The following is an 11,979-nucleotide window of genomic DNA, read 5'->3' as shown; positions in this document are numbered from 1 at the left end:
AGTATTGATTTTTTAGATGAATTGCTTTAATGTTGCCTTTTTAAACCCCCTGTTTAGACCCTCAGCTCTTTTAAGCTCTTCACAGCTTAGGGTGGGACATCTGTCAAAATACAGAAGATGTTGAGTAAGTAAGCTAAAATACCGAAAGTTACCCTATCACTTGTCAGAACCAGAGAACCACACCTCAAAACCTAACGCCTAAGAAGATTTAGACACGTATGATTTCGAAGACGATGAAGATGATGAGGCGGATGATGACGAAGACGTTTCTGATGATGCAGAATACGAGCTGGAGCCATCGTCAGAAGTTTTCGAGTAAGAAGATTTCGCTGCTGCGTTGTCAGATTTGCTGTTAGCCTTGGAAGTTTTGCTAGCTTCATACTTAGAACCATCAGCGCCGTTAACTACTGTTTTTTCACTGGATCCATTTGCTTTTCTCTCACTATCCGCGTGCTTGCTGTTTTCCTGTGCAGTCGTACTCCCGCCGTTTTTAACAACTAACTTCTTACTAGAATCGCTGTTAGTGTTTTCTTGTGTGTTATAATCGGATTTTTCTTGGAAATTGCCTTTGCTGTCTTGGTATGTAGACCTGCTGGCACTGCCGCTACCAGAGGCGCTTTTAGAAGACAATTGTTCAGCATAAACGGAGTTCACTTGCTGTTTTTTATTTGACTTGTCTTTGTCATTGTTAGACTTGTTGCAACCAGTTTTTTTGTTGTTATTCTCTGTCTTGGTGTTAGACTCATTGGTCTTCTTGTTGTTCTTCTCTGTCTTGGTGTTAGACTCATTGGTGTTCTTGTTGTTATTCTCTGTCTTGGTGTTAGACTCATGCGTGTTCTTGTTGTTCTTCTCTGTCTTGGTGTTAGACTCATTGGTGTTCTTGTTGTTCTTCTCTGTCTTAGAGTTAGACTCATTGGTGTTCTTGTTGTTCTTCTCTGTCTTGGTGTTAGACTCATTGGTGTTCTTGTTGTTATTCTCGGTCTTGGTGTTAGACTCATTGGTGTTTTTGTTGTTCTTCTCTGTCTTAGAGTTAGACTCATTGGTGTTCTTGTTGTTCTTCTCTGTCTTAGAGTTAGACTCATTGGTGTTCTTGTTGTTCTTCTCTGTCTTAGAGTTAGACTCATTGGTGTTCTTGTTGTTCTTCTCGGTCTTGGTGTTAGACTCATTGGTGTTTTTGTTGTTCTTCTCTGTCTTAGAGTTAGACTCATTGGTGTTCTTGTTGTTCTTCTCTGTCTTAGAGTTAGACTCATTGGTGTTCTTGTTGTTCTTCTCTGTCTTGGTGTTAGACTCATTGGTGTTTTTGTTGTTCTTCTCTGTCTTAGAGTTAGACTCATTGGTGTTCTTGTTGTTCTTCTCTGTCTTAGAGTTAGACTCATTGGTGTTCTTGTTGTTCTTCTCTGTCTTGGTGTTAGACTCATTGGTGTTTTTGTTGTTCTTCTCTGTCTTGGTGTTAGACTCATTGGTGTTCTTGTTGTTCTTCTCTGTCTTAGAGTTAGACTCATTGGTGTTCTTGTTGTTCTTCTCTGTCTTGGTGTTAGACTCATTGGTGTTTATGTTGTTCTTCTCTGTCTTGGTGTTAGACTCATTGGTGTTCTTGTTGTTCTTCTCTGTCTTAGAGTTAGACTCATTGGTGTTCTTGTTGTTCTTCTCTGTCTTGGTGTTAGACTCATTGGTGTTCTTGTTGTTCTTCTCTGTCTTAGAGTTAGACTCATTGGTGTTCTTGTTGTTCTTCTCTGTCTTGGTGTTAGACTCATTGGTGTTCTTGTTGTTCTTCTCTGTCTTGGTGTTAGACTCATTGGTGTTTTTGTTGTTCTTCTCTGTCTTGGTGTTAGACTCATTGGTGTTCTTGTTGTTCTTCTCTGTCTTGGTGTTAGACTCATTGGTGTTCTTGTTGTTCTTCTCTGTCTTAGAGTTAGACTCATTGGTGTTCTTGTTGTTCTTCTCTGTCTTGGTGTTAGACTCATGCGTGTTCTTGTTGTTCTTCTCTGTCTTGGTGTTAGACTCATTTGTCTTCTTGTTGTTCTTCTCTGTCTTGGTGTTAGACTCATTGGTGTTCTTGTTGTTCTTCTCTGTCTTGGTGTTAGACTCATTCGTGTTCTTGTTGTTATTTTCTGTCTTGGTGTTAGACTCATTGGTGTTCTTGTTGTTCTTCTCTGTCTTGGTGTTAGACTCATTGGTGTTCTTGTTGTTCTTCTCTGTCTTGGTGTTAGACTCATTGGTGTTCTTGTTGTTCTTCTCTGTCTTGGTGTTAGACTCATTGGTGTTCTTGTTGTTCTTCTCTGTCTTGGTGTTAGACTCATTTGTCTTCTTGTTGTTCTTCTCTGTCTTGGTGTTAGACTCATTGGTGTTCTTGTTGTTCTTCTCTGTCTTGGTGTTAGACTCATTTGTCTTCTTGTTGTTCTTCTCTGTCTTGGTGTTAGACTCATTTGTCTTCTTGTTGTTCTTCTCTGTCTTGGTGTTAGACTCATTGGTGTTCTTGTTGTTCTTCTCTGTCTTGGTGTTAGACTCATTGGTGTTCTTGTTGTTCTGCTCTGTCTTGGTGTTAGACTCATGCGTGTTTTTGTTGTTCTTCTCTGTCTTTTTGTTAGACTCATGCGTGTTCTTGTTGTTTTTGTCTGTCTTGGTGTTAGACTCATTGGTCTTCTTGTTGTTGTTCTCTGTTTTGGTGTTAGACTCATTTGTCTTCTTGTTGTTCTTCTCTGTCTTAGAGTTAGACTCATTGGTGTTCTTGTTGTTCTTCTCTGTCTTGGTATTAGATTCATTGGTGTTCTTGTTGTTCTTCTCTGTCTTGGTGTTAGACTCATGCTTGTTCTGGTTGTTCTTCTCTGTCTTGGTGTTAGACTCATTGGTGTTTTTGTTGTTCTTCTCTGTCTTGGTGTTAGACTCATGTTGAGTCTTGTTGTTCTTCTCTGTCTTGGTGTTAGACTCATGTTGAGTCTTGTTGTTCTTCTCTGTCTTGGTGTTAGACTTTTTTGTCTTCTTGTTGTTCTTCTCTGTCTTGGTGTTAGACTCATTGGTGTTCTTGTTGTTCTTCTCTGTCTTGGTGTTAGACTCATGCGTGTTCTTGTTGTTCTTCTCTGTCTTGGTGTTAGACTCATGCTTGTTCTTGTTGTTCTGCTCTGTCTTGGTGTTAGACTCATGCGTGTTCTTGTTGTTCTTCTCTGTCTTGGTGTTAGACTCATTGGTGTTCTTGTTGTTCTTCTCTGTCTTGGTGTTAGACTCATTCGTGTTCTTGTTGTTCTTCTCTGTCTTGGTGTTAGACTCATGCGTGTTCTTGTTGTTCTTCTCTGTCTTGGTGTTAGACTCATGCTTGTTCTTGTTGTTCTGCTCTGTCTTGGTGTTAGACTCATGCGTGTTCTTGTTGTTCTTCTCTGTCTTGGTGTTAGACTCATGCTTGTTCTTGTTGTTCTGCTCTGTCTTGGTGTTAGACTCATTTGTCTTCTTGTTGTTCTTCTCTGTCTTGGTGTTAGACTCATGCGTGTTCTTGTTGTTCTTCTCTGTCTTGGTGTTAGACTCATTGGTGTTCTTGTTGTTCTTCTCTGTCTTGGTGTTAGACTCATGCTTGTTCTTGTTGTTCTTCTCTGTCTTGGTGTTAGACTCATTGGTGTTCTTGTTGTTCTTCTCTGTCTTTGTATTGTCATGGCCTGGTATTACTGGTTTGTCCTTTCCTGGCCTCTCTGGTTTATTATCTTTGCTAGGTCTATCTGGTTTGTCGTTCTTTCCTGGCCTATCTGGTTTGTTGTCCTTTCCTGGCCTCTCTGGTTGGTTGTCATTTCCGGGGTTTTGTGGTTTGTTGCCACATGGTTTTCCCGGTTTCATATGTTTTCCTGGCCTATCAGGTTTGTTATCTTTTCCTGGCCTTTCTGGTTTGTCGTTCTTACCTGGCCTGTCTGGTTTGTTGTCTTTTGTTGGCCTATTTGTTTTATTGTCTTTTGTTGGCCTGTCTGGTTTGTTGTTGTTTCCAGGTTTTTGGGGCTTGTTGCCACATGGTTTTCCTGGCTTTTTGTCTTTTCCTGGCCTTTCTGGTCTATTGTTACCGTTGTTGTTTGTCTCTGTCTTAGTGTTAGATTCGTTGGTATTTTTGTTATTCATTTCTGTCTTGCTGTTAGACTCATTAGTGTTCTTGTTATTAGACTCTGTTTTGGTGTTAGATTCGTTGGTATTTTTGTTATTTCTCTCTGTCTTGGTGTTAGACTCATTGGTGTTCTTGTTGTTAGATTCTGTCTTGGTGTTAGACTCGTTGGTATTTTTGTTATTGCTCTCTGTCTTGGTGTTAGATCCGTTGGTATTTTTGTTATTCCTCTCTGTCTTGGTGTTAGACTCATTACTGTTCTTGTTGTTAGACTCTGTTTTGGTGTTAGACTCGTTAGTATTTTTGTTATTCCTCTCTGTCTTGTTGTTAGACTCATTAGCGTTCTTGTTGTTTCTCTCTGTCTTGGTGTTAGACTCATTATTGTTCTTGTTGTTAGACTCTGTTTTGGTGTTAGATTCGTTGTTATTTTTGTTATTCCTCTCTGTCTTAGTGTTAGACTCATTGGTGTTCTTGTTGTTAGATTCTGTCTTGGTGTTAGACTCATTATTGTTCTTGTTGTTAGACTCTGTTTTGGTGTTAGATTCGTTGTTATTTTTGTTATTCCTCTCTGTCTTAGTGTTAGACTCATTGGTGTTCTTGTTGTTAGATTCTGTCTTGGTGTTAGACTCGTTGGTATTTTTGTTATTCCTCTCTGTCTTGTTGTTAGACTCATTAGCGTTCTTGTTGTTTCTCTCTGTCTTGGTGTTAGACTCATTATTGTTCTTGTTGTTAGACTCTGTTTTGGTGTTAGATTCGTTGTTATTTTTGTTATTCCTCTCTGTCTTAGTGTTAGACTCATTGGTGTTCTTGTTGTTAGATTCTGTCTTGGTGTTAGACTCGTTGGTATTTTTGTTATTCCTCTCTGTCTTGTTGTTAGACTCATTATTGTTCTTGTTGTTAGACTCTGTTTTGGTGTTAGATTCGTTGGTATTTTTGTTATTGCTCTCTGTCTTGGTGTTAGATCCGTTGGTATTTTTGTTATTCCTCTCTGTCTTGGTGTTAGACTCATTACTGTTCTTGTTGTTAGACTCTGTTTTGGTGTTAGATTCGTTTGTATTTTTGTTATTTTTCTCTGTCTTGGTGTTAGATTCGTTGGTATTTTTGTTATTGCTCTCTGTCTTGGTGTTAGATTCGTTGGTATTTTTGTTATTGCTCTCTGTTTTGGTGTTAGACTCATTGTTATTCTTGTTGTTAGTTTCCGTCTTAGAGTTCGATTCATTTGAGTCCCTGTCATTAGAACCACCTCTTAAGTAACCAGTAGAACTAGAACTCAAGGTCGAACTGTATTGTGATTGGGAACTCTGAGAACTAGACGACTGCGAACTGTAACTAGAACCACTTGTCTGGGACACCTTTGACCCGTCTTTGCCAACGGTTCTGACTTGAGAACTGGAACTCTTGTTCGATTCTGACCCTGAATATTGATTGTCTGATGTAGAGGACTGCTTAGTGACTCCTCTGCCTGAAGGACCATCAGTGATAAGGACGGACGATGACTTCTGGTGATCTTCTGACTCTTTCTGGTTATCAGAAGACTGATCCTTCGTGTTGAATTGAGTGATACTGCCATCCCTGTTGCGGATCTGTCCTCGGGCTGAAAATTAAAGCTGATGAATAACGAACCAGATTTGACGTGACGTGGGTCTTTGGCGGCTCAATACCAACCCTGATAGGGTTGACGGGGTTGGTAATTAACCTCACAACCTACAGGATAGATGAAAATGATGTGTCTTGTGGATAGCATTAATTTGTAGCACTAACTCAACCTAACCCAGATACCAGGGTTGATGAGGTTGGTAATCCACCTAATAACCTTTTTTTTTTGACGTGACCTATTGTAGATTTGCTGCAGATGGCATTAACTACTTGGCCGGACAAATGGGGAGCGCTGAAAGCTCTCACCCGGTACAACGTTTAAGACAACAGGCGTGAGGGCGCGAACCTCGGCTCAGGGCGTCGTCTGAGAGGAAAAATATTTTAAATTCAAATTCAAAAATATCTTTATTCAGTAGGCAACATAGTTACACTTTGAATCGTCAATTTTTACATAACGAACGTCTCATCCGCCTAAAACTACTGCAGCTTCTCACAACCTGTATAGCCGGGGAAAAGAAGCTGCAAGAAAAACCTCGGCACAGGGCCCTAGACGTTCTTTAAAAAAATAAAAATCAACATAAAATATTGGTAAACAATTGAGTCATTTAGCTGCCTAATATCAGTTCTCAGACAGTTAATCCCATGCATTCATATCTTCTAAATAATCACTAACTTTATAATAACCTTTTTTGTAAAGTTTTTGTTTAACTACTGTCTTAAAACAGTTAAAAGGCAAATTCTGAATGTCAATGGGAATCTTATTGTAAAAACGTATACATTGCCCCTTAAAAGATTTAGTAATCTTATGTAATCGACTGACTTGTAAAGCAAGTTTATTTTTATTCCCGGTATTAACAATGTGCCGATCGCAATTTTTTGAAAGAAAGATACGTTTATTATAAAGGGACACCACAGTAACAAATATAAAATAAATAACAAATATATAATATAAAACACGGAGTAACACATAACTGCAAATAATCCTACATATTTTTTACATATATTAAGTTTCAAAGAATTAATCGACCCAAGTGGGTCGATAGCGATAAGCGCTGATTGAGGGAGGGAACCTAATAAACTGCACGTTCTCTTTCTTCTTTCTTCCATTCAGTGGTCTACTTACTTAATTCGTTATTAAAAGATGACCGCGAGGATTCGTCTCCACTGTCTTCCTTTTGTCGGACAGCAGTCGTCTTCGTGCGTCCAGCATCTACATAGAGGAAGTCTGAGGAGGAGTCGCCATATTCTGAGGATCCTCCCGAAGCCCCCTTGTCTATGGTTTTGATGAAGGAGACTTCATGGGGGTCTGTGAAGAAGAAAATAAATGAGTACTTAAATCACACTTCACGGCATTTGGTTTTGGTGTCATACAAAACCATTAACACCCTGTATATTTTTTATTTTTTTTCTTACATAACTATTTATGTAAGAAAAAAAAAAGTAATAAGTATACCTATGTATTGAGGATATTGAGGAGCTCGGTGGCGCAGCGGTAAACGCGCTCGGTCTGCGATTGTTGAAGTTAAGCAACTTTCGCAAAGGCCGGTCATAGGATCGGTGACCACAAAAAAAAAAGTTTTCATCTCGAGCTCCTCCGTGCTTCGGAAGGCACGTTAAGCCTTTGGTCCCGGCTGCATTAGCTGCATTAACAATCAATCCGCACTGGGCCCGCGTGGTGGTTTAAGGCCCGATCTCCCTATCCATCCATAGGGAAGGCCCGTGCCCCAGCAGTGGGGACGTTAATGGGCTGGTGATGATGATGATACCTATGTATACTTATACCAACAAGCTAGAAATTAAAAAATATACTTACATGGCAGGGCCTGAACAGCCACTAAAGCCTGAAACACCAAAAAAGATAAAAGTTAATAATGACAATAGTGGAGGCAGTAGTCTATAGTAGAGTCACCCATTCGTCGCCAGCTATTTTTAAGTCCCATGTAATAGAGGGCGAGCCTATTGCCTTTATAATCATAAACTGCCTATATACGTCCCACTGCTGGGCACAGGCCTCCCCTCAATCAACCGGAGGGGGGTATGGAGCATACTCCACCACGCTGCTCCACTGCGGGTTGGTGGAGGTGTTTTTACGGGTAATAGCCGGGACCAACGGCTTAACGTGCCCTCTGAAGCACGGAATCATCTTACTTTTTCGGACAATCAGGTGATTCAAGCCTGAAAAGTCCTTACCAAACAAAGGACAGTCTCACAAAGTGATTTCGACCATGTCCCCATCGGGAATCGAACCCGGACCTCCAGATCGTGAGCCTAACGCTCTAACCACTAGACCACGGAGGCTGTTAAAATATTGCCTTTAACCGGGCACAAATCCTGGAAACCACATGATATCAATAGGCTAATTTCCAACTAGTCAAATCAGTTACTTTTTACTAAACGTCAAAACACGAAATTACTACGGAATTTGTATGAAAAAAAGCAACCTGTGACGTCATAGAAAAAGTAATCATAATCATTTATTTGTGAAACATGTGTAACATAACAATGATCTTACAATTTATATTTTGAGTTTCAACATGTCCAGCCTGGTCGGCATACAAATATTTAACACAAAAAATGTCTATTTAGATGCTTATAAAAAAATATCAATAATAATCAAATACATTAAAATAAATCGGAAACACATTTATAAAATATTAATATTAAACAAAGCAACGTCAACAAAGTTGTAATAAGTCAATAATAATAATGTCAAAATTAATAAATGAGTGTGTGTGTTATTAATAAGTGTCAAAATTTTGCACTTATTATTAAATTAAGTAAGTACATTTTTCTTTTTTTAAATAAAATCATAAATAAGTTACTTAAATAGAAAAAGAAAACCTTTTTGTCTGCTTCAGATCTATCTTTAATTAGTAATCAGAATTGAAGTTCACCAGTTGAACGTATTTAAACGTTACGTTACCTTATTTAAATGTACCTATTAACGTTTAATAACGTCTTTTGTTATTGACGAAAAATTATTAATAAAAAGACGAATGCTTACCACCAGAACGCAGGCAATAATGTACCTCATCTTTGATGATGGTATATGAATATCCAGAAATGTTACGCCATTTTATACCAATTCGGAGAAGGCTGTCCAAACACAAAAAAAATATGGAAACCAACTGAACAAACAACATTTCATAAAATACCAAAAACAATTAATCCAAACGTAATTAATTTTTAAGTTATTAAATGCCAATTACTTATCTATGTTTTAGGGGTTTCGTATAAAGTCATCATCATTTGAGGAGCTCGGTGGCGCAGCGGTAAACGCGCTCGGTCTGCGATTGTTGAAGTTAAGCAACTTTCGCAAAAGCCGGTCATAGGATGAGTCACCACAAAAAAAAAATTTCATCTCGAGCTCCTCCGTGCTTCGGAAGGCACGTTAAGCCGTTGGTCCCGGCTGCATTAGCAGTCGTTAATAACCACCAATCCGCACTGGGCCCGCGTGGTGGTTTAAGGCCCGATCTCCCTATCCATCCATAGGGAAGGCCCGTGCCCCAGCAGCAGGGACGTTAATGGGCTGGCGATGATGATCATCATTTACTCCCTAGCATTATCCCTTCCGGGTCCGCTAACCTAACCTGAAGATTTGACAGGTCCGGTTTTTTACAGAAGCGACTGCCTGTCTGACCTTAACCCGTGAAGGGAAAACCAGCCCAATACAGTTTAGGTCACATGCCTCCGAAAATGCATTTCTCAAGAATATGGGTTGTCTCCGGAATGTGGGTTTTTTTCACGATGTTTTCCTTCACCGCTGAGCACGTTAATCATTTATGATCCAAACATGAATTCGAAACAAATTCGACAATTATTGGTGTGACTGTGCTGGATTCGAACTTGCGACCTCAAAGTGAGAAGCAAGCGTTTCTACCAACTGGGCTGCTTGTCTGGATTTGTGCGATAACGAACTTGCACAAATGAGTTATTAATTTATCTCAACTGCAGTTTTCACTAATACAGTTGGCTCGACCATTATAGACGGCGATACGGCTCACCTATCACGTTGGTCTAACAGAAAGCTCGGTGAGGTGTGGGTACTTAGTTCGTCTTGTGATGGATCTACCTCTGACTACCCCAATTTTGATATAATAGTTAGCTTATGTTATGTTATGGATATAATATTCTGATAAAAAAACGCATATTACCTACTATTAAAACAATAACCATTTAGTCCAAGGATCCCTAAATTATTGTCTGCACTTACAAAGGGGTTTTCAATGTACCACGACACTGATATCAATGTGAATGTTCAAGGGTTGCCTGGAAGAAATTGTTACCTTAGCAATAAGGTCGCCTTTTGTGTTTTTATCATAGAATAAGAATACTACGTATAGAACGGCAACTCTCCGCTCCCCACCAGCGGCTGAGCTAGGTTTACCTCACCCCCTCGGTCTTACTTTAGTCTTCATACGGGCGTCAGACGTCACACACACAGACGCGCGTGTACGATAACGTCAATGTGTAGTGTCTGTGTACAACGAGGTGTGTTTGACTGTGATTTTAAAAAGACGCTTACTAGAAAGTCACCATAAGACCTGCCAAGTAGTTAATGCCATTTCCGGTCAAGTTAGTGCTTGTGGCAAATCTAATCTATAGAACTTATTAAAGTTCTATCAACTGGAGCGGAAGGCAAGAGGGAAACCACTGTCCTATTTTTCCCTAAAAAGTAGCATGGAAAATGCTGCACCGACAAGAGCGTGGATCTTAAATTGATGATGATGATGTAAGTTCTATCATAAAAAAACCTGCAACGCTTTGTGTCAGAGCTATGCGTAGTAACTGAGCTTCGCTTATTTTCCAAACAAGCCACTGGTAACGTCAATTTGGCTATAAAAGCAAACAGTATTAAACAAATATATATCTATTTCAATAAATCATGTGTTAAATGTATCAACAGTTATCTGTAGAAATAGCTTAACATTCGTATTCTAAGATCTTAACTCGAATCTTTCTCTCAGGACCCCGAATCCCGATACCGACCCCGCCGGCGTGGTCGAGGATTTCCCTCATTCAGCGCTTATCGCTATCATCAGGTCGATTCATTCTTTCAAATATTTTTCCTCTCAGACGACGCCCTGAGCCGAGGTTCGCGCCCAACTGGGCACCCTCAGGCCTGTTGTCTTAAATGTTGTATCGGGTGAGAGCCTTCAGCGCTCCCCATTTGTCCGGCCAAGTAGTTAATGCCATCTGCGGCAAATCAACAATAAGTCACGTCAAAAAAAAAGAATATTTCTCAGCTTCGGACTTCAGTTGAAGCGAGTTTAAGGAACATGTCGGTCAGCTCAAAATCGGTTACGTCGGCCAATAACCCGACAGAATTAAGTTGACAGCACACGTCAAACGGTTTGCATACCAGCGAGATACATTTTTGATTCGCCCGGGTTATTCATTCATTTACTCATTCTTCCTATACGACTGTCAATCATCCGTTTCTTTCCTTTTCGGCGGATAAGAAGATGACAGATATAACTTAAAGTAAAATTAGGAGGTGTATTCCTTAAATAGTGGGTATCATTGTTATCCTTAATAATATTTTTAGATTACCTACTGACATCTTCATTTCAAATTTTCTTATGTGTCAGTTTGCCAAAGGCCTCCCCGACAGTGCACCATCCATACAAAAACTCACGCCCGTAATCCCTGATGGGTCGGGCAGAGCCACAAGTAATCAAAGACAACTTGCAGCCACTGTTGATACGATGTCGTAAGCTGGATATGATGAACCTTATGGTGATAAGGGATCAGCCTATCGCCCATAACATTAGTCCATCATGTTAGGACACAATCCCTCTGTCGGTTTTTACGACATGCCCGGGAAAACAAGCCTGTTTTCAATGTTTTTTTTTATTTGCTCCCAGAACAGCATTCTTCTCCACGTTGCCCCAGCCACCTTTCTTTTTCAACGGATAAGAAAATAACAGATTTATCTTAAAATAAAATTAGGTGGTGATTACAGGAATTAGTATACATAACATAAACAGCCTAATAGCCGGGACCAACGGCTTAACGTGCCCTCCGAAGCACGGAATCATCTTACAAGTTAAAAAGAGATAAATATACTATCGTCGTAACGTCTTTTGTACAGTAGCCGGTATGTCATAGAAACGTACCTACTGTATATATTTTTGTAATACTTGGGTCCTTGACTTGACATACGTCAATAGATAGGAAAGTAGGTAGCTACGTCATTGTATATTGTTTTAAGCAATATTAAATAACAAATACATTAAATTGTTTAATTTATTAATTTACAATTTTACAGTCAGTAATTTATACTTGCAATTTAAAACAAATTAAATAGC

The 11,979-nt window shown here is 39.5% G+C and overlaps 1 protein-coding gene across 1 annotated transcript; it reads right to left on the bottom strand.

Moving 5' to 3' along the window:
• LOC126379355 (putative uncharacterized protein DDB_G0282133) lies at positions 1 to 9,884 on the bottom strand. The gene is made up of 4 exons (XM_050028065.1): positions 9,827 to 9,884; positions 7,482 to 7,509; positions 6,792 to 6,974; positions 1 to 5,666 (listed from the first exon to the last, which is right to left on the bottom strand). The coding sequence occupies exons 1-4, from the start codon at positions 9,842 to 9,844 to the stop codon at positions 199 to 201; spliced, it is 5,697 nt and encodes a 1,898-aa protein (XP_049884022.1). The 5' UTR covers positions 9,845 to 9,884; the 3' UTR covers positions 1 to 198.
• Between the last annotated feature and the right edge of the window lie 2,095 nt (positions 9,885 to 11,979).

This window comes from Pectinophora gossypiella, chromosome 29 (genome assembly GCF_024362695.1).
Source record: "Pectinophora gossypiella chromosome 29, ilPecGoss1.1, whole genome shotgun sequence".
NCBI lineage: Eukaryota > Metazoa > Arthropoda > Insecta > Lepidoptera > Gelechiidae > Pectinophora > Pectinophora gossypiella.
The sequence above is the reverse complement of the archived record's forward strand: the minus strand, read 5'-3'. Positions and strand labels throughout refer to the sequence as shown.

Excerpts from the sequence above, each read along its gene's own strand:
- LOC126379355 (XM_050028065.1), bottom strand. Across the intron at positions 6,975-7,481 it reads GGCTGTTCAGGCCCTGCCAT|ACCCCCATGAAGTCTCCTTC; the intron begins GTAAGTATATTT and ends TCTTCTTCACAG. Across the intron at positions 5,667-6,791 it reads ATCTTTTAATAACGAATTAA|CCCGAGGACAGATCCGCAAC; the intron begins GTAAGTAGACCA and ends TTTAATTTTCAG.